Raw genomic sequence first — 21,541 nt, 5'->3', positions numbered from 1 at the left:
TGTTATGGATATCTTCTCTTACTTTGTGATTTCTCATTTTTCTCTCTTTAAAATGTCTTTCAGTGTATAAACATTTCAGTATAGTTTTAATGTAACCAAAATTTACCATTTTTGCTTTATGATTAGTGCTTTTTGTTTCTTTTTAAGGAAAAATTCCATCCAGTCAGGCTATAAAGATATTTGCCTTTATTATGAAAACATTTCAGTTTTATTGTTTTTATATTAAGTTTATGATCCACCTGGAAATGATTTTTGGATATAGTATAAGGAAGTTGTCCTATTCAATTTCTTTCCATTATGAGAAGTTGGTTTTTTCTATGCCATTTATTGAAAAATTCATCCTTTTCCCAGTGATATACACTGCCTACCATTCTTTGCAATGCAGTGTTTTAAAAGAAACTTGTAAACATGCAGTATTCCTCAAGCACTGCATGCCTTTGGGAATTACATAAGCTGAGCAAGGGGCTGATGATCAAGAATAAAATGAAAAATAGCATGCTATAACTAGGAAAGTTGGAAATTGTATAAAAGTAGTTAGGGGATATACATTTACCTCAACATAAATGTGCATGATGTTGAAAGCTCAGTACAGTGTGGGTGTGGGCTTTGAGGGTTGACATTATAGGCTGGTCTTAGTCATTTTTTTTCAACTTTTGTTACTCATTAAACCTCGGTGTCCCAGACATATAACAAAAATAATGGTCATTTCAGTGAGAATTATATAATGATATCATAATACAGTACATGACAGAGTGCCCTTTAAAATGTCTATTTTATTCCATATAATTTAAAGTGCTTCCAGTTCTAAGTCTTCCCAAGACACCCAACTCCCTTCAGGGTTTTTGTCTCTCAGCTACTTGGCTCAGTTGCTCATTTCTAAGAATTCTGAGTGAATTTACTAATAGCTCAGGGTTATGATTTATTGGTTGTCATAGAACTTAGTAAGAAATACCTTATTTTATTCACATTGTGACATTCTAAATGATTTAGAATGAATCTGGATTATGCTTGTAGTCCATTCCTATGACTTAGCATTTCTTTAAAATGAACAAAATTCTTGGAGGAAATTATGCCATTTCCAATTTAGACTAATTATGTCATCATAGCTTCTCCTGCCCACCTCCCCCCCGACCCCAGAAGGCTTACTTGGATGACATTATATAGTTACAGCAGACCACCTTGACCTTCTTTGAAATGCTTTTCTCCTCTCTGAGTTTCTTTGTTATTTGTAAAAATCACCTTTTCTCTCTCCTTTTTGCTACATCCTCTTTCCTATCCCTGCATCCAGTGAACTCAGGCATCAGGAGATCCATTAGGTCTTTTTTTTTAATTTTCTAGAGGCATGTCTTATTTATTTATTTATTTATTTATTTATTTATTTATTTATTTATTTATTATTTGTTTGTTTGTTTGTTTGTTTGGTTTATACATGCACTGGGTACAGCCAGAAGCGCGGGAGGGTGAGAGAATTCACCAGAGCCAGAGCGGGGAGCAGAGCAGGCAGAAGGACCGAAGTACAGTGCTGAGGGGAGCAGCCGGCGGCAGGAGAGGTCTGCGCGCCATGCGGGACCCTCCTCCGGTGGCGGGGGAGCAGCCGGGGATCGAACCGGCACCGCAGAGGCCGCGGGCAGCTTCGCAACCCAGCGCTCAACCGCTGCGCCACCGGGGAGGCCCCCATTAGGTCTTATAGTAAGGTTTATGGATCACACTACATTCTAAACTGTACTGGTATTTCTGATGTATAAACAGCCGACAATCAATGGTTGGGAGAGAATGAGAAGGGATGGGTTGTGCAGATGATTAGATAGAAATAATTATCAAAACAGTAGTTTTTTATTTAGGTGGTAGTTTGTTCAGGGGTGCTCATGGCATTACTGAAAATAAACAACACTTCTGGAAACTGTAGTGGTGAGTCTTCATGACTTTCATGACCTTTCACCAGCAAAAGTAAAAGTGGCAAAAGAAAATCTAGATAAATAGGACTTCATAATAATTTAAAGCTTATGTATATGAAAGGACACCATCTAGAATGTGAAAAGATAATTCACAGAATAGGAGAAAATATTTGCAAATTATATCAATGGATTTGTATTCAAAATACACAGAAACCCGCATGATTCAATATTAAACCTTAATTTAAAAATAGGCAAACATTTTAATAGACATTTGTTCAAAGAAGATATACAAATGGCCAATAAGCATATGAAGTGATGCTTAACGTCATTTGCCACTAGGGAAATGCAAGTTTAAACCATAGTAAAACATGTTACCACATTAGTTTAATTGTAATTAAAAAAGGGAAAAACAGTAGTAAGTGTTGACAAGGGTGTAGAGAAATTGGAACCATACATTGTTGGTGGGAATGTAAAGGGTTTAACATGGTGTTACCATCCCATATGACCCAGCATTTTCACTCCCAGGTACATACCCAAAGTAAATCACACACACACACACACACACACACACACAAACATGCACAAAAAAACTGATAACAACATTATGTTTAATTCCAAAAAGTGGAAACAACCTAAATGTCAGCTTTTAAGTGGATAAGTAAAAGCTGTATACCTGTTTCATGGAATAATATTCAGCAGCAAGAAAGAATGAACTATATGCTGCAACATGGGTGAGCCTTGAACACATTGTGCTGAGTGAAAGAAGCCAGTCGTTCAAGACCACATATGATTCCTTTTATATGAAAGGTCCAGAATAGATAAATTTGTAGAGACAGAGCATTGATCAGTGATTGCCTAGGACTGGGTTCTTAGTGGGAGAATTGAAGGGGGGACGTATCTTGTAATTGGTACAGTTTGTTTGGGGGTGATGAAAATGCTCTAAAATTGACTGAGATCGTGATTGTATAACTCTCTGAACACATGAAAACCCACCCACCGAGCAGTGCAATTTTAAGTGAGTAAATTTTAAGGGATGTGAAATAGATCTCAGTCTGTAGAAAAACATCTGAAGGAAAAAAGGCCATGAGGAGAGCAATGGTGAGTGTGTCATGTACCAAAGATTATAATTAATTTATAATTAAATTCTTTGTATCTGAAGTCTGATAAAATGTTTAAATTTGGGAGCAAAGAAGAAAAGCAAAGATCCATTGGGTAGATCCTTAGGAGTGGAATTGCCGGGTCATATGGTAGCTCCATTTTTAGTAGACTGAGGAACTTCTAGACAGCTTTCCATAGTGATCAGACCAGTTTACACTCCCACCAGCAATGTAGGGGAGTTCCTTTTTGAGTATATCCTCACCAACATTTGTTGTTGCTAGTTTTTTTGATATCTGCCATTCTTACTGGTGTAAGTGGTCTCATTGTGGTTTTGAGGAGGAATATAGGAGAAGCAAATAAGACATCAGGGGAAAAAAATAATAACAATACAAAACACAACACAACACAAGAAAAACTAACAGACAATTATAAACCAGAGACATCCTGCAGGGGAGGAGGGGGGAGAGAGATTGGAGGAAGGGAGAAGCACAGGGGACTGAGGTGGTGGTGCACAGGTGCATTGGTGAAGGAAATTCTATAGGGACTACACCTGGGGGCGGGGGTAGCAAACATTGCTTAAAACAAACAATGATGTAAAAAAAAATATATATATATAAAAGAAAAGCAAAGTTCCAAAGGATGATGTCTAAGTCCTGTTCTTTCATTTAAAGCTGTATTTTATCTGCTCCTGTGCTTTGTGTGCTGCTGTATAATCTCCTGTCTTGCCACATACTTTTATAAACCCAACACCATTCCTTGGACAATATTGTTACTTGAACTTGGCGTGCTAGTTCCAAGTGATCTACCTTTGCTGGTCTCTTCCCCAATTACCACCCAGAAAACCCTTTCCACAAACCTCACCCCTCTCTTTCTCCAGGTTTTACCCATTCATTTAATTCTCCTTGTTTTTTTTAGTTCTTCCTTGGGAATATGGCTTTTCTGCCTTTGATTTTTGGAACCAAAACATTGCTTTACCCTTTGAAAGAGTTCCATAATTGTATGTTAAATATGTGAGTGAAGGAAACAGGGGGACTTATTTAGGAGACATTCAGATTAAGAAGCTTTAGTATTTAGAAATAATGAAATATGAGTAAGAGCAGCTTCAGAGCCAAAATACGATGAACAATTTCATTATGGAAATATGATTTTCTAGGTTCAAGGTACCTAATCGAACTTACATTCTGAAAACTTTTCTTTACCTCCTTCCTTGGCATTTCTGCCCAAGCCAGCAAGAATTCTTATTCTTTCTTTCTCATGGCTTTACATTTTGGTGTTAGAATTTTCTCTTTCAAGTTGGGTCATCTTGCAGTTGTCTTTATGTGTAGATAATGAAAACCCAACACAAATCTGAGTAATTCTCTTCTGTATTGTAGCTGTTTCCCAACTCCCCCACCCCACCTGCTCTGCCTACCACATATCCCAGCAGCACTCTCCTGGCACTTCCTTAAACTAACAACAAAACCCAAAATAGACTGGCTTGAATTTTGACGACTTTTATTTTCTTCCTTCCAGTTTTCCTAAAAATGTGTAGCAACTGAGAGAATAAATAGGAGTTATTCTTCCCATCCCACTTATTCTGTCCCTGAAGTGTTGATTAGAAGGAACTGAACTTTCAAAGTGAGTTCCAGATTTAGCATATGTTAATAATTTCAGGTTTCTCCCACATCGCTGATTTAAATGTTCAAAAAAATCATTATAGCTGAATGGACAGTGAACTCTCCAGAATTTAACTTCAAAGCTGCACAGCAATATTGAAGATTGATGTAAAATACTTGTGAAGAAGCACCGGTAGGAAGATAAGACAGTAGTATGCTTCCAGTGAGACTTGACTTAGAGTAATATCTACATTGAAGAAAGAGGGTAGATCAGTACCTGTTAGATTTAGTACGTTAAAGCATGAACTGGGCTGCCCCAGGATCCTTCTCTGGAAGAAACTGTCTTTAATGGGGGGGGGGGGGGATGGCATAGCAGCTGGGGGAAAAGCAAATTTTGCTTAAAGGAGCAACACCTTAGATTTAGGAATAAGAATATTACTTGGGGGCCTCCCCGGTGGCGCAGCGGTTGAGTGCTGGCCTGCGAAGCTGCCCGCAGCCTCTGCAGCGCCAGTTTGATCCCCGGCCACCGGCGAGGGTCCCACATGGTGCGCAGACCTCTCCTGCTGCACCCGCTGCTCCCCTCAGCAGTGTACTTCGTCGTCGTTCTGCCTGTTCTGTTCCCCGCTCTGGCTCTGGTGAATTCTCTCACCCTCCCGCGCTTCTGACGGTACCCAGTACTTGTATAAATAAATAAATCTTTGAAAAAAATAGAATAATACTTGGAATGATTACAGGAGATAAGGTTATATGACTTGCTTCTTATATAATAGGTAGGGGTTTTGATATTGAATCTTAGTGTAATCTTGCTATTAGTCATTGGGTTTATATATTGAGGTTAGTTAGCTGTTTATCTGGAACATGCTGTGGAAGCAGGTGTTTCCTCAGATGTAGCCATCTCTAGTTGTCAGACCTTAATCATGTCCCTCATCTCATATCATTCATATCATTCTCTATACTCATTTGTCTTAGCAATTCCCAGCAATTTAAGCCTGTAGCTCTTGCTGAAGATGACTCCCTTTGATATTGTTTCCTTTGTCAAGATGTCCTGTTTGGTAGACACAATAAGCAATCTTTCTCTGCCCCAGCAGAATGAAAGGGTTGAAATGTTACTAATTATAGAAGTTATGGTTTGAAAAAGTAAGGAATGAGAGGGGGGTAAGTAAATCTCTACTTGAGATGAGGTGTTTTTAAGAACATAGGAGAATATATATTGTGTGTATGTATTTACACACATATATGTATGCATGCATGTATGTGTGTGTGTGTGTGTGTAGCTCTTCAAAATAAAAGGAGATAGACAAAGTAGTAGGGGACACCAGAAAGCTAGCAGAGGACATTTTTATAGGTGATCCAGGAAGACTTGACAGAAGAGGTATTTATTCCCATTCATGATAAGAGTTTTCTATTTCTCACAACAAATAATTTAATGTTGGCCTTGACCTCTGAGCCTCCTTTGATCACTAATTTTTAACCTTAGGAGGCATAGCTAGGAGATAGAGGTTCTGGGAGCTGGCCAACTTCCATTGCGGTATGAGAAGACTCCAATAGCCAGGAGGAGGTGAGAAGACTTGACCCAGTGGTTTTATTGCAGTTAAATTTAGTGGCCTTTTCTTGAGTCCCTGCTATGTATAAAAACACTATGTGGAGACTTGAATAAATAAAACAATATTCCTCCCATTTACTGACTTGTGAAGGTTATAAACACATAATGCAACTGAGTATAACGTAAGGCAGAGTTCAGTTGGGATGTTGAGGTATAAACAAAGGACTCTGGAAGCATGGAGGAGGAAGCCATTGACAAGGTATTTTGCTGAAGAAATCAGTTAAGGCTCCATAGAGGAAGTAATATTTGATGGGGCCTTGAAAATGAGTGATATTTCAAATGTGGAAAGGAAAGGAAAAGGCCTGGCACGGAGAGGAAACAGCCTAAGCAAGACTTGTAAACACAGGATGTGAACAGTGTAGTATTGCGAGAATGACCAGGGATTACTTGAAACAGTAGGATAGAGCCTTTAAATGACAATGCCAAGAGATTTAGACTATTTCGTAAACAGAAGCAATCCACCAGATGTTTTTGAGCAAGTAGTAATATGCTGTGATTTGTGCAACATTCACTGTGCTGTGAGTGGATGATTTAGAGGGGAATGAAATAGGTTACGGTAGTAATTAGCATCAGTCTATATCAGCGATAGAGTGTCAACTGACATGGTAGGAATGGAAATTGACGGGACTGTATGGCCACACCTGCAGGGTAGAAGCAGTACACACTTCATTACCAGTTTGAAATGGGAAGTGAGAGGCAGAAAAGAAAGATGACTCCAGTGCTCCTACTGACTGGGGTAACACTGTTAATAAATATGGCAACATCAGTGGAAGAGCCTATTTGAATATGGGAAATGGTGAGTTTGAGGTGTTTCTTCCCAGACAAGTATTGGAAATTCATGTCAGGAACTTAAGAGTGGTGCAAGGGTCAAGATGTAAATTTAAAGGATTCTGACTAGACAGATAATGGTGGAAGTTGTGGCACCAGAAGAGTTAGCCCCAAACAAATACAGAGCAAGGAGAGAAGCAAAATCAGTTTGCCATGCTAGAAAACTGCTGTCAGCAGTACAAAGGAGAAAAGCAAATATCAAAGGGAGACCAAATTGTTGATGAGAATAAAACTAGAAAGATTTTCAGAGTAGATAGCAGCTCAGTTTTAGATGCTGGACCGCAGGGATTGCAGTTGGCACTGGGGCTGGAGGGAGTTCTGGCCTGTCCCACATACGAGTTGCTCATAGAAATGTTTATATATGTGAAAGTATTTATAAGTCAGCAGCTCCCTATCCTTTGGCTTGCCATTGTTGCTCATTTTCTTAGTTTTCCTCCCTAAACCTCAGCCCTCCCGCCTCCCATCTTAAAACAGTGGTGGGGTGGGGGTGGGGGGAAATGGAGAGGGATGTTGAGTATAAAGGGAACTAAAGTTAAATTGTGAATGTTCTTGGTTCTTATTTTGTAACTTAAAGTGTAAGTAAATTGCATGTCCATTATTCTGAATAAGCCATCTTAATGATAATAATGCCACTTTGTGTAATTGTTAACTCATTGTGTCTCTGGTGGTCATAAATGTATTTCTCATAAAAACAAAAATAATATGAAAATTCTGGCTCTAGTAAGCTGGCTTGCATGTATATACTGATTCTTAACGTCACTCATTACCCATTTCATTTTATTCTTTTTCTTAAATTTATTTATTTATGCATAGAAGAACTGAGGTGTAAGCCAGTGGTGCAGGAGGTGAGAGGATTCACCAGAGACAGAGTGGGGAGCAGAACAGGCAGACTGACTGAAACACATTGCTGAGGGGAGCAGCAGGTGAGACAGGCAAGGTCTGCTGTGCCACGTGGGTTGGCATCCTGGCCAGGGGTGGAACTCAGGCCATAGAGATGATAGTGCTGAGACTTAACCCCTAGGCCACCAGAGAGGCCCTCATTTTCATTCTTAAAGGAGCAAGAATATCCTGACTCAGTCTAGGTTTACGCGGGGGCAGTGCTGGTTTTGCTACTTACGCCAGTCATGTATAGTTAGAGTTGACTGGGCAGCCATGCACTCCGGCTCGTCTGTCTCTTGCACTATTACTTTAAGTTTAGGTGGCTGCTTACAAAATTTCAAAACATCATCTTTCCACCTTTGTTTTTTCAAACTTAGCCATCCAGAACATTCATTCTAGTGACTAGAAACTAGTGTTTGCTGGGTTAAGATAACATGAGTTACATCTGCTTGCCTTTCTAGATTTTGGCTTCAGTAACCTCTTCACTCCTGGGCAGCTGTTGAAGACCTGGTGTGGCAGCCCTCCCTATGCTGCACCTGAACTCTTCGAAGGAAAGGAATATGATGGGCCCAAAGTCGACATCTGGGTATGTGAGCGCATTGTCTGATACCCTGTAGCATTAGTAACCCTCTATTGATAACAGGTGGCCCCATGCTGCGGTGAATTGAGGTCTTTGCATTCCCAATTCTTTGTGCAGTCTTTCCACAAGCACTTGTCTTCTGGACTGAGCCAGAGATTTTTGCACTGCCTATGGCATCTGCAAAGCCTCCCACCAAGAGCAAGCTTAGGAGGGTTCCCTTGCCAAGAACAGAGATTTTTTTCTGTTGTTGCTACTTGTCATCCTTAAGGATGGGTCCTAAGAGAGATTCTAGATATGTTACTCAGAACGAATGTTTGGAAGCAGTGAAGATTGCTGACTACTCTAAGGATGATTGACCTTGACAATGTCTCACATTTTTTTGTAAAAAAGGAAGAAAAAGTTCATTCTGTTATCTCATGTGTGGCTCACCATCATCTTCGTACACATACTCTAATGGTTTCTTTTGTTTCCTCTGATGCGGTTAATTGAGAATACTCTCTGTTTGTGTGCAGAGCCTTGGAGTTGTCCTCTATGTGCTCGTGTGTGGTGCCCTGCCCTTTGATGGGAGCACACTGCAGAATCTGCGGGCCCGAGTGCTGAGTGGAAAGTTCCGCATCCCGTTTTTCATGTCCACAGGTAAGGGGCCGGCCCCCAGCACACAGCTATGACTGGACTCATGGAAATTTGGACATTAAGTCATCCCAGGAATTGAGTGGTGGAGTATAATAACAGCCTTCTTAGCTCCAGTGTGCTGACTTGGCACTGTGGAGGCAGGGTTCCATAGGAGCAGAGGACACTGCCTTTGACACCTTGCAGCCTAGCCTGGGTTTGCCTGAGTTTGGCTCGGGGCTCTCCACATTACTACTAGTGGATTGCTAAGTCTGTGTGAGCTTTATTTTCCGCCTTCTATGTGGCCATCAGTTTTTATGAGGGCTAATACTCTGAGGATTAAATTAAATAATGTATCAGAGAGTCAGTAGGCCTATCACATAGTAGCAAGATTACAGGTACTCTTGTTTTACCTCTGTCCTTTGCCAGTGTGCCCTTCCTTTTTCAGGGTGATATTTCCATTTACTGGGACCCCAGTGAAAGGTGGTAAGAAATGCCCAGGATAAAGCAGGCTTTGCATCTTACTCTTGCCACTAGTAGGTTTCCTACTTCTGTGATAATTATCCCCTGTACTAAAGTAATTTTTAAGTGAGTGGCCATTAGGGTAAATAGCTCTTGGAAAAATGTAAAACTGAAAACAGTTACCAGATACCCAGAACCAACAGTGTTTTACCACCACTTACATGCACATAAGAAGAGAATATTTTAGAGACACTGCAGAAAGCAGTCTGTTTAATTTTGCTTAGTCATGTGTTCGTTTTAAGAAAGAACATACAGATTATATGGCTTGGTAACAAAGCATAAGCACATGGAAATTGCATTTAGAATAAATAGGGAAAAAATAGGATAAATAGGAAGCATGTACTAGATTTAAGTCTCCTTGGAATTAATGACTTGATAGGATGTCAGATACTAGTAAGTGCTGTGAGAAAAATAAAACAGAGGAGGGGAGTTTAGGTGTGGTTCGTAGAAGATTAATTTAAAATGTATGAAACCCCTTCCCGGGAAAGGCAGCGTTCAGCGAAAACTTCAGGCAGGTGAGGGAGGGAGCCGTGCTCTCTGGGAAAGAGTTTTCAGGCAGAAGGAACACTTGTGCAAAGGCCCCAGGGAGGGAACACCTTGAGTGTTTAAGGAACAGGATGGAGGACTGTGTGCTCTGAAGGAATGAGTGATGAGGATGAGAGAGACCAAGTCAATGAGGCAAGAGCTTACTTTTAGGGTCCAGTCAGTAATGCAGAGAGTTGTAATTTACTCGAAGTGAAATGCAAGGGATCAGAGGGTTTTGACAGAGGAGTAACACCATGTCACTTTTTTTTTTTTTAATTGTGAAAGTTTTCAAACATACAGGAAGTTGAAGGAATTTTATAATGACTTTTATTTGAAAAAAAAAATCACTTTGGCCACTTTGTTGGTCGAAAGATTCAAGGGCTGAAGGAAGGAAAGTTAGTGGGAGGCTTTTGCAAAATCCACATGAGAGACATTGGTGGCTAGTTCCCAGACACAGCTGTAGCGGTGGAGATGGTACGAAGTGGTGAGATCAAAAGATACTGCAGATTGTGTGGCAGGCATAGTTCAAAGCATTTTACATGCATTAGCTCATTTAATTATTATAACAACCCTATACGAGATACCTAAGACTATCACCCCTATTTTACAGGTGATAAAACTGAAGCCAGGAGACATTTAACAGTTTTCCCAAGGTAACACAGCTACTAAGTGGCTAAACTAGAACTTGAACTTTGGCAGTCTGTCTCCAACAACATTTATGTTGGATTTAGCATGGCAGGAAGAGAGTAATTAAAGGTAACTCCAGGGTTTGGGAACTGAGCAAGCGGAAGGATGTATTTACTGCTAGTTGAGATGGGACCGACTGGGGAAGAATACTTACATTTTGGTGATTTTTTGGAGTGTATTAGTTTGATATGCCCATTAGACATCTAAATTGAGATATTCTGTAGACAGTTGAATATAGGCTACTATAACTTATTTGAGAGTTGTGAACTAAGGATGTGCATTTGGAGATCATCAGTGTATGAAGCTGAGATGAGAAAGCTTCTTAGGCAGTAATTGTAGAGAAGAGGAGGGGTCCCAGCATTAAGCTGTCGATTACACTCACATTCAGAAATCAAGAAGATAGGAATGGTCTACTAAGGTAAACCATAGAGCTGTCTATGTTAGAAAACAAGAAAATGTTTCAAAGAGGAAGGAGTGAGGAGTGGCAAGGAGTGCTGCTGATGGGGAAATGAGATGACTGGGAACTGAGTACTGGATTTAGAAATGTGACTGTCATTGAGGATCTTGAAGTGGAGGGACAGGAGCAAAAGTCTGATTTCATGTGATACAACAGAAAAAGAATGGGAGGAAAGTGGAGAAGGGACGTGAACACAAGAAGACACAAGAGGTGGTTTAGTGGATTGCTCTGACCAGTTGTCACATAATTGACTGGATGCCTTGGCCTTTATCTTAATGACTGCCCAGTGGTGTTTAACATTCACCACCGCTACTTTTTTTTTTTTCAAATAAACTTTATTTTTCAGAGTAGTTTTAGATTCACAACAAAATTAAACAAAGTGGAGAGAATTCCATCTATCTCCTGTCCCTCCACATGCACAACTTCTCCCCATTATCAATATCCTTCACCAGAATAGAACAGTTGTTACAAATGATGAACCTATGTTGATTTTGTTTACATTAGGACTCACTTTTGGTATGGTACATTCTGTGGGTTTGGTCAAATATATTAAATGGCATGTACCTTCCATTGTAGCATCATAAACAAGAGTTTCGCCGTCCTAAAAATCCTCTGTGTTGTTTCTTTAAATCTTCTTTGCATTGCCTTTCTGAGCCATCTTATTTACTACCCTGGCTTCAGTGAGCTTGTGAAGCTCAGTCCCTGGTGCGCTTTCTGGCCTACACCTTGCTTTTGGGAGGAAGGCTGCCAATCAGCTTCACTTCCATGGCACGACTTGACATCAATGGAAACATTTCCAAAACTGAGTTTAATTCCACCCAACCTAAATTTGTTCTATTCTTTGTTCCTTGTTTTAGTGAATGGCATCACCATCTGACCAAGGTAGAAACTAGCCTTGATTCTGCTTCTCACTATAGCCACATCCAATAAATTACCAAATCCTGGCGATTCCACCCTCCATTCCTAAGCCCGCGTTTGTAGTGGCTCTTGCCTAGATTACATCATAGCCAGCTAAATGGATTCCCGGCTCCTGTCTTTACCCTTGTTTACCCATTCTCCACACTACTTCATGAGTATCATCTCTCCAAGATACAAATATAAAAACAAACAAAACACACATATATGATCATAATTATTTTCTAGCTTAAAACTTTTCAATGATTTGCCATTGCCTCTAGGCTAAATTTCACTCCTTAATTTGACTAGAGCACTGACTCGCAAACATTTTTGACCATGACTCTAGTAAAAAATATACTTTATACTGTGACCTAGAACATGGACATAGACATATATATATATTTTTTTAAAAAGCAAAACTTGCCTATGGCAGTATATTTTATTCTATCACATAAAAAATGCTGATTATAACCTCCTAAATTGATCTCATAACTGCTGTTTGAAAAATAGTAGCATAGAAATACATTTATGACTGCCTCCTGCCTATCTCAGCAGCCCCCATGTCCTACTGTAAATTAGTTACCCTATTGCCCTGTGGTCACCAGAGTTTGTTTTGTTTGTTCGTTTGCTGTGTTTCTTTATTTGTCATGTGTGAGTGGAATCACACTGACTTAGCTGACTTATTTCACTTAGTGTAACATCCTCACGGTCCCTCTGTGTTGTACATATGGCAGTTGGCTTCAGTTTTTCCATAGGCCTTACCATTACTTCACATTTGTGTTCCCCACCCCCTCCCCACTACCTCTCCACTAGAATTGGATTTTGTTTTTAAAGCAGAGCCTTGGACTTGGTAGGCACTCATTAAATAGTTGTTAAATGAAGGAGTGCCTGCATAGGTTTGTTAAAATGCTAACTACCAAAACCCCTACCAAGTATATTCATTGTATTTAAATAATATCATTAACGTCAAGAAATTTACATTTCTTTTGGACCTCCCTGGTGGTGCAGCTGTTGAATGATAGGTTGCAAAGCTGCCCTCAGCCTCTGCAGCGCCGGTTCGATCCCAGACTGCTCCCCGTCCACTGGAGGAGGGTCCCACATGGTGCGCAGACTTCTCCTGCTGCCCGCTGCTCCCCTCAGCAGTGTACTTTGGTCCTTCTGCCTGCTCTGCTCCCCGCTCTGGCTCTGGTGAATTCTCTCACCCTGCTGTGCTTCTGACTGTACCCAGTGCTTGTATAAATAAATAAATAAATCTTTAAAAAAAAAAAAAAAGAAATTTACATTTCTTAGGGCTTTCAAGTTTATAAAATATTTCCTATACTTGATCTAATTTGTGTTGTGTAACGATAGTCTGAAATTGGTAATGCCACAAATTATTTTATCCTTTTGTTGATGAAATTTAAGAAGCTGAAGTTAAAAGAAATTTGTTGACTTGCCTAAAGCAGTACAGGTTATAAATGACTAAGTGCTCAAATTCAGTGTTTGTTCTGCTACACCACTCTGTTGCAAAGAAAGGCAAGATAAACAAACCACTTCCTCTGCTTTTCCAGTGTCCACAGAATTTCCTGTGAGCTACTTGGATCCCCTGTACCCTCCATCCTCTCCCTCCGCCCCCATCCCCTTGCATCACAGCAAACAATTTTCACTCAAGCCTCACCAGAGCTGTGTCAGGTAAAATAGCTAACCACGCAGTCAACCACATTGTCTATTACTTCTTGGAAATAATATAATATTTTAACTGCTTAGAAAGAACTAATATGTGTAACATGGTATACAAATAACATGAACGTTTATAAAGTTCAGAGATTACCAATATAATTGCCCTAAATAGGGTCACCTTTTAATTCAAAACAAGGAATTGCCTCTGTAGGAATAAAGTTAAGTGCAGAGAGTGAAAAATAACCCAGTCTAGCAAATGAGTACCGGGTCCATCTCTCCTGCCCTCAGGGACATACCACACTTGTCCTTACCTGATGTCCTAGGCCTCAGTCCCAATGTCCATCAGAGAATGCTGTCAAAAAGAGAAAGCACGGGGGAAATGGATTCATTCGGTTGTATAATCTGCTCTTAACTTAGACATTCTTCAAGCACCATAAAGTTTCAAGTTCTGTTCCTGAGTCCATTTTCTGCTTACACCTCTTAGTTTCTGGGCAGGATTATGCCTCACTAGACCTGGCATTAATTCTTTGTGTGGAGGCTGGAACAGCTACTTTCTAGCCTGTCAAGTTATTGCTACTCTACTACAGAAGATGGTGTGGTTGAAGAAAGTCCCTAAGAACAAGATCCTTTCTTTTCTTAGGCTAGTGACATAGACTTGAGCTTAGTTTGTCCACCTTTTTTCCCCAAAAGGATCTAAAAATTCCAGCAAAGCTGGTAGAGTTTTCTAAATTAGCACTTGGGAAAAGTGGGGAAGGCCTATGGTCTAGCTTCTTCTAGCCAAGTTGAATTCCAGAGTATCTACAGCTGTGTGGGAGGCAGTGCTGTACAAATGGATATAGTTCAAGAATTCTAAGTGTCTCTTTATTGTCAGTATGTGTGGAATGAAGTGTCCTCACAATTAGTGGATATTTCTATTCCTAGTTTTATTTGTTTGATACAAGCTTCCCTTTATGGGTATTCTGCGATGTAGTAAAGACACACTTTGGAGTTGCATTGCTTGAGTATGAATGGATTTTATGCCACCTAGTTTTATAATTATGTACCTATCTTGCTTCCCTTGATACCAGAATTGTGTTTTGCACATCATCATCTTCTGTTGTACCTAACGGTATCTGGTGTAGTAGAAACATTCAGTAATTATTTTTTATTTTATTTTTTTAAAGATTTATTTTTATTTATGCATACAAAAACTGGGGTATAGGCCTGAGATGTGGGAGTGTATGTGAGAGGAGATTCACCAGAGACAGAGTGGAGAGCAGAACAAGCGGATCTACTGAAATAACACTGCTGAGGGGAGCAGCAGGTGATAGCTTAATAGCACTGAGACTTAAACCCCGTGCCACCAGAGAGGTCCTCTCAGTAATTATTTTTTAATAATCATCACCATTTACCTATAAACTTTTTTTTTTTTAAGATTTATTTATTTATTTATTTATTTATTTAGACAAGCACTGGGTACAGTCAGAAGTGTGGGAGGGCAAGAGAATTCACCAGAGCCAGAGCGGGGAGCAGAGCAGGCAGAAGGACCGAGGTACACTGCTGAGGGGAGCAGCGGGTGGCAGGAGAGGTCTGTGCGCCATGTGGGACCCTCCTCCTGTGGCCGGGGAGCAGCCGGGGATCGAACCGGCGCTGCAGAGGCTGCGGGCAGCTCTCAACCCAGCGCTCAACCGCTGCGCCACCGGGGAGGCCCTACGTATAAACTCTTATACCAGACTCTTGTGTTTTGTTGTTATATTGATAGGGAACACATTATTGATTTGGATTATGAATTTGTTTTATAAACCTTATTACATAGATTAATATGTAGGCGACCAAGTCAAGTGACTTATGGTTTTTAAAAGGTTTTGATCTATTATGGAATTGACTTTTTATGTTTCAAGGAAAAGAAGTTTGGTCCAGACTGATGTTTTTGGATTAAATGTCTCAGAGAGCAATTAGGCTAAAGTTTGAACCTAAATTATCGAGGATTAAAGGTTGAAACTTGCTGGGTGTTTTGAGTGTTGTTGCTGAAGAAGAAAGATACCTAGCCTGACCACATACTTTTTCGCACTCCCCCTCCCACAGAGAGAAGCCAACCACTTAGATTTTTTCGGCACCAAAGTCATTTACTACCGATATGTTTTCTAAAAAAAAAAATCAAAAACTACTTCATAAAGCCTAGCTTGTCTTAGTCACCAATTAGACCAGCACTAGTGAATATGGTGAGAGCATTCGTTTATTTAACCAAAGGAAAACTAACGTGCAGTAGGAAAACTGCTGTGACAGCAAGTGTGTGGAGATCTCTTGTGGACAATATTTTTGAGTCCTTATTGATTGGACTTCATCGTAACTTAATTAATTGTAATATTGTAGAAGCATTTTATCACTGGGGAGGCAAGACCCAGGCTTGTGTAATGTTTTTGATGGAGACTGCACCTTGCAGCCACTGCCAAAAAGCTTTTCCTTAAATGCAGACAACTCTGCCTGATTGGTGTACTCATCAAGAACCACACAAGTCTTGCTTGGCTAAAAGCACTTTGATTAGAGAGAACGGAACAGGAGATTAAAGTAGCTCGTCCATCAGTCTCCCAAGACCATGGAGCGCAGGAGCCTCAAAGCAGTTCTTTTTGAGACAAACTCTACCTCTGGGGAGAAAAATTGTGTAGTGCTTTCATGTTAGCGAATGCAGACATCACACGTGGTGTCAGGAAAGAGGGTAGATCTACTTAATTGTTCAGCAGACCTCCCCTGATCATCTCCATGACTTCACTGAACATAATAGAAAACCCGTGGGTAAATATTGGTACTGCCCTACTTATTATTACCCTTTTAGCAAACTAGGAAAATAGAGAAATGGATGTAAGTTCTAAGTGGAAAGACTCCAGAGATTTAGCTAATAGCTACCATTCATTGAATGCTTTCTACATACCAGACATTGATGCATTAACTTATTTAATGTTCAGAACAACCCTGTAAAGTAGGCTGCTATTGTCACTTGATAGACAAGAAGATTGAGACATGGTAAGGTTAAGGAACATATCCCGAATCACAAAGCTAGTCAGTTGCAGAGACGAGATTTGAACCTTGACAGTCTGGCTTCAGAAATCATTTTCCTGTCTTTGATTTTATTTTAATTCTCAATTATGCATAGCGGCTAAGTTATTCCAAGTATCAAGAGAGTCCTGGAATAGAGATCTTTGTCCATTTACATCTGGATTATTTATTCAAAAAAGTATTAGTAACAAGTACTTGGACTCTGGAGTAAAACTGGGCCAGAATTTTGTTCTGCTGTGATGATATTAGGATTTTAAAATATTTGAGTAATGATGTGATTGTATAAGCAACAATTTTTTTTTTTAAAGATTATTTATTTATACAAGCACTGGGTACAGTCAGAAGCATGGGAGGATGAGAGAATTCACCAGAGCGGGGAGCAGAACAGACAGAAGGACCGAAGTACACTGCTGAGGGGAGCAGCGGGTGCAGCAGGAGAGGTCTGCGTGCCATGAGGGACCCTCACCGGTGTCCCGGGATTGAACTGGCGCTGCAGAGGCTGCGGGCAGCTTTGCAGCCCAGCGCTCAACTGCTGCGCCACCGGGGAGGCCCTAAGCAACAATTTTTAATGAGTGTGAAGTGCAGATTGTTCTGTCTCTAGCACAATAGTGTAGCAAGCTGGGGTCCTTTCCACGCTGGAGCTAGAGGTAAATTTTGGCACCCCCAGTTTTAGGAAAGCATCCCCTAATTTCTGAATCTCAATTCTGGTAGTATCATAATCACCTAAAAAGCTGTTGAAAATAAAAAAAGTTCAAGAAATAGGTGTTATTTTTCTAATAAATGAGGATATATGGGTCAAGCATTTGTTTGAAAACACAGGTTTTCTCCTCAGTCTATTTCAGGTTGATGATCTGGTAAAGCCCAAGAGAACAGCATCTCAGCCTAAGTTTACTGATTCCTAATAGAAACTTTTTTTACTGGCTCCATCTTTATTGTGCTGAGCCACTCCCTTTGGCCAGCGTAGTCAGTCACTGAAAGTATCTCATGGGATTTAGTATGAAAGTAGTCACCGAAAGTATCTCATAGGATTTAGTTATAAGAAACTTTATGTCTGTTCCAAAATATTCTGATATTTTGAAGGAACAATGATATTGGGATATGTATTTACACAAGAATTCATCACTTTTTCTCTGCTCTGGATGTTGGGATATCCTCCTAGGAATATTAATATTTAAGTGCTGGGGATCCCATTTTGCTTCCCTCCAAAAGAAGGTAAAAAAAAATTCTAAAACATTTTTTTTGCTTCCGCATCATTGTGTTAGAGGAACTGTTTTCAGTGTTTATATCAGCCAAATCTTAATCAATAGTGTTATAGATTAAATTCTATTGTTGTAGAGCAACCCCGATACAAAACGGGGTGCCTGACTGTGGGTCCTCACCCGCATGCTTAAAAGGACTTATCAATGCTCTACTGCAGGCACACGTGAAAGGTTAATAAAAGGTTTATTTACAAGGGAAGGGGAAATGAGGAAATGTACAGCTCTGGGAGAAAAGCGGGAGACAAAGTTTTAAATGCGTCCTACCCAATCCGCTGATCAGGAATCCCAAAATGGCGCTCTGAGAGCTGGCCGCCAGCCAGGAGCGGTGAAGCCGGGAGGGGAGCGATTGCGAGCCAGAGAGCCCAAGGCCCACGTGTTTGGTTTTTTATATCCAACCTGGCTGCCCAACTCCACCCTCAGGTCCCAGCCACCCTCCCTTGGTGGTGATGGGATTTGTCTTTCCCAGAGTCCTGATGGCTTTAGTCTGGAGTGGGGGTGGAGTCCACAAAGCCTGTATGGGATTAACTCAGGACATCACTTCCCCCTAACACTATTACAGTTAATTCCAAAGTTGTATATTTTCTTTGGTTGTATGAAACTGAGATTTTGACTGTTACTTTAAATAAAGTCGCTTAACTTGCAATTTAGAAATGTTTATTGTGACAGTAACATATCAAAATTTTATTTGTAGATTAAGTCTCCCAATCTCTGACACCAGTGTTCTAGATTATCAAGTATAACCAAATATCACTGCAGCAGCAATAAAATACTTCTTTGTATTATTGCATTTATCATGTATTCGATTTCTGAATGCATCTATTGGATAGCGTGTCCGGTGTGAATGTTACTTAACACATCCAAACTCTTATTTCAAGATAATTTGTATACTTTGTTTACATTTTAACTTGTGACTATGTAAGATAGATTTGACCTTAGCCTACTATAACAGGGTTTCCATGGGCACCTTAGAACAACCCTAGTTATTTCTAGGGCTTTGTTTACAGGAGAGCAAGGGCCAGCTTCCTGTCAAAAGAAGGTGTCTTGTCAAAAAAGCTCATATGATTTCTTTGGGGTCTTGACATTGCAAGATGGTCACTTTATTCTAGCCTGATGGTGACAGGATGTCCTGATGGACTTTATTTTCTTCTCATTAAGAAAAACAACATGTATACCTGAAGCAATATGTGAAATGTTAATTATAGCTTTAAATTTTTCAAAATAACAACAGCAAAAGAAAACTAGCATGTCTTATGCATGGTTTTTCTTTATGATAAAGGCAGACTGTTCTAAGTCACAAACATTTCTAAGTCCACACCATAGGAAGTAAGGGCATGCTCTTAAAACCATGTTTCTCCATCCAGAATCCATCATTGCAAACTCTTCCTCCGTCTTACAATTTGTCTGCTCTAATAAAGTGTTTAAGAATTCACAAATTTAGAGATCTAATTGGCTTTATTAAGCAATCCATGAATAGGATAGCATCCTATCTAGCAAGTAGAAAAGTGCTGCAAGCAAGGGTTTACAGAAAAAAGTTTTTTTTTTCTTTTTCTTTTTTTTTAAATAGAGGATAAGACAAGGGTTATTAGCAAAAGAAAAGATTGTTCCAGGTAGTTCCGCTTTCCCTCTGGCAGAAGGTGGGCGGATCTTATCATGCAGATGACCTCACTGGGCTGATTAGGAGACTCCAGATTGATAGATTTAAGATTACACTTTTGGGAGAGGTTGTAATTGCAATTAGGTAAAGTATGCAGTCTGGATGGGGACCCAAAATAAGCTCCATTTTGGGTCTGTTTTTTCTGTTTTTAACAATAGTTTCAGTTCTCTCCCAGACTGATACTTGGATAGCAGAAGCAGGTCATATAACACGTGGTATCCTTGTTCTGAAAAGCTGAGACTTTATTATCATTTAACTTTTAAAAATGTATAAAGGTATTTTTCAGGGAAACATGTCTCAGATTTATTAGCCAATTTATTTTTGCTCCCTATCTGGATTTTGAGATTTAAGAAAAATAGAGCCCTCAGTGAAATTTGAATTCCTCTGGAGAATTTGATGTTACTAAGAAGTTAGTTTAAATTATTGAAAGTAAAGAACGCTTGGGCCCAGTGCTTTGAAATTACCTTTGAACATACTTAGTATTGACTGGGAAGACTCATGGGAACCCTTCTTCAAGCACCTAAAAGCAGCATTTATTTCCTGGTTTATTGCTGCTTCCTTGCATTCTTCCCATGCCTCCTGGCACACAGATGTCTTCTGTTTCCACCAGCTCTCAAAGCAGTTTTATGTGGTCAGAAAGAATCTGTGACTCAATTTCTTTCAGACCAGTCCTCTGCCCACAGAGCTGCAAGCGATTGCTTTGCCACGTCCCCTACTTTGGCATCACGTGAATGATTTAAGGGACAGTTGTCATTCCCTCCGTCATAGGATCAACCTGAAGATTTTGATATTCCTGTTCCCTAAATTTCTGCCTATCCCTTTTTCTTGTCTGTGATTCCTTGTTTGGGGAAGCCTGTTTTTTCCTAGCCCTCCATTCAGTCTTCTTTACTACCCAGCTAACAGAATACATAGACTCAGCTCCCTCTTCGGTAACGCACTTAAATCTCACTAGTGTGTCCTTACCTTTGCAGTTCATCTTAATCCAATTTATCACTCCCCCAAAACATTTTCAGTGGGTTCATAACCTTCCGACCATGAATTTATCTAGTCCATTCTTTGTTCACTTGGCTTATGGGTGACTCCAGCCTGATGAAACATGATATTTGCTCTGTCAGAAGGGGTAGTAAAATTGATTTGATTTGTTTTTATAAAGATATCCTGGCTATTAGCTTAAAGCACTAATAATTTAGTACTTGGTACTGTATAGGTTCAGATCTCTGCCGTTGGAAGAAGATTGACCAGGATTTGTGTGCTGGCTTTGCCTTTTATCATCTCATCAGTTTTCTTAACTTCTCTGATTTTTAATTTCTTTATCTGTAAAATGGCAATAATAGGGCTTGGTGTATGAATAAAATGCTTAAATTAATGTGAAGAGTTTCCCACTCTGCCTAGCATATAAGTGCTCAATAATTGTTAGTGTGGACTATGAAATAATATTTTTAATGAATCGCTCTATCAATCTTACAGTCCCCTGTTCCCTGTGACTTATGTTGTGTGTTTTGTTTTTTTTTCCTCTGTGTCTTCTTTCATGCTCACCTTCAACATGCTAAAGATTTACTTTTTACACTTGCAGTCAAATGCACAGGGTCTGTGGAGCGGACTTATCTGCCAAGAATTGTTTTCATTTGTTGTATCATTACCTTGATGCTATGACTATGCCCACATACAGATGTCTCCTCAAGTGGTGGCCTGATTGACAATTTATTCTGTATAGCCTCAGAAATGATCATCCAGTAAGTACTCCTGTTTGAGACCAAGAGC

General features: G+C 39.9%; 1 protein-coding gene across 3 annotated transcripts in view; it reads left to right on the top strand.

The window, feature by feature from the left end:
• SIK3 (SIK family kinase 3) overlaps positions 1–21,541 on the top strand; it is a gene marked incomplete at both ends in the record, with an annotated part of 214,797 nt that overhangs the window by 160,599 nt on the left and 32,657 nt on the right. For all 3 annotated transcript variants that reach the window (XM_084248678.1, XM_084248677.1, XM_084248676.1), the window contains 2 exons: positions 8,360–8,484; positions 8,991–9,114. In XM_084248678.1, coding sequence (XP_084104804.1) covers positions 8,360–8,484; positions 8,991–9,114 — 249 coding nt within the window. The remainder of the gene's footprint in view (positions 1–8,359; positions 8,485–8,990; positions 9,115–21,541) is intronic.

The sequence above is a fragment of the Talpa europaea genome (assembly GCF_964194135.1).
Source record: "Talpa europaea genome assembly, chromosome: 12".
In the NCBI taxonomy this organism is placed as follows: Eukaryota; Metazoa; Chordata; class Mammalia; order Eulipotyphla; family Talpidae; genus Talpa; species Talpa europaea.
This window is presented reverse-complemented; position numbering and strand designations above follow the sequence as displayed.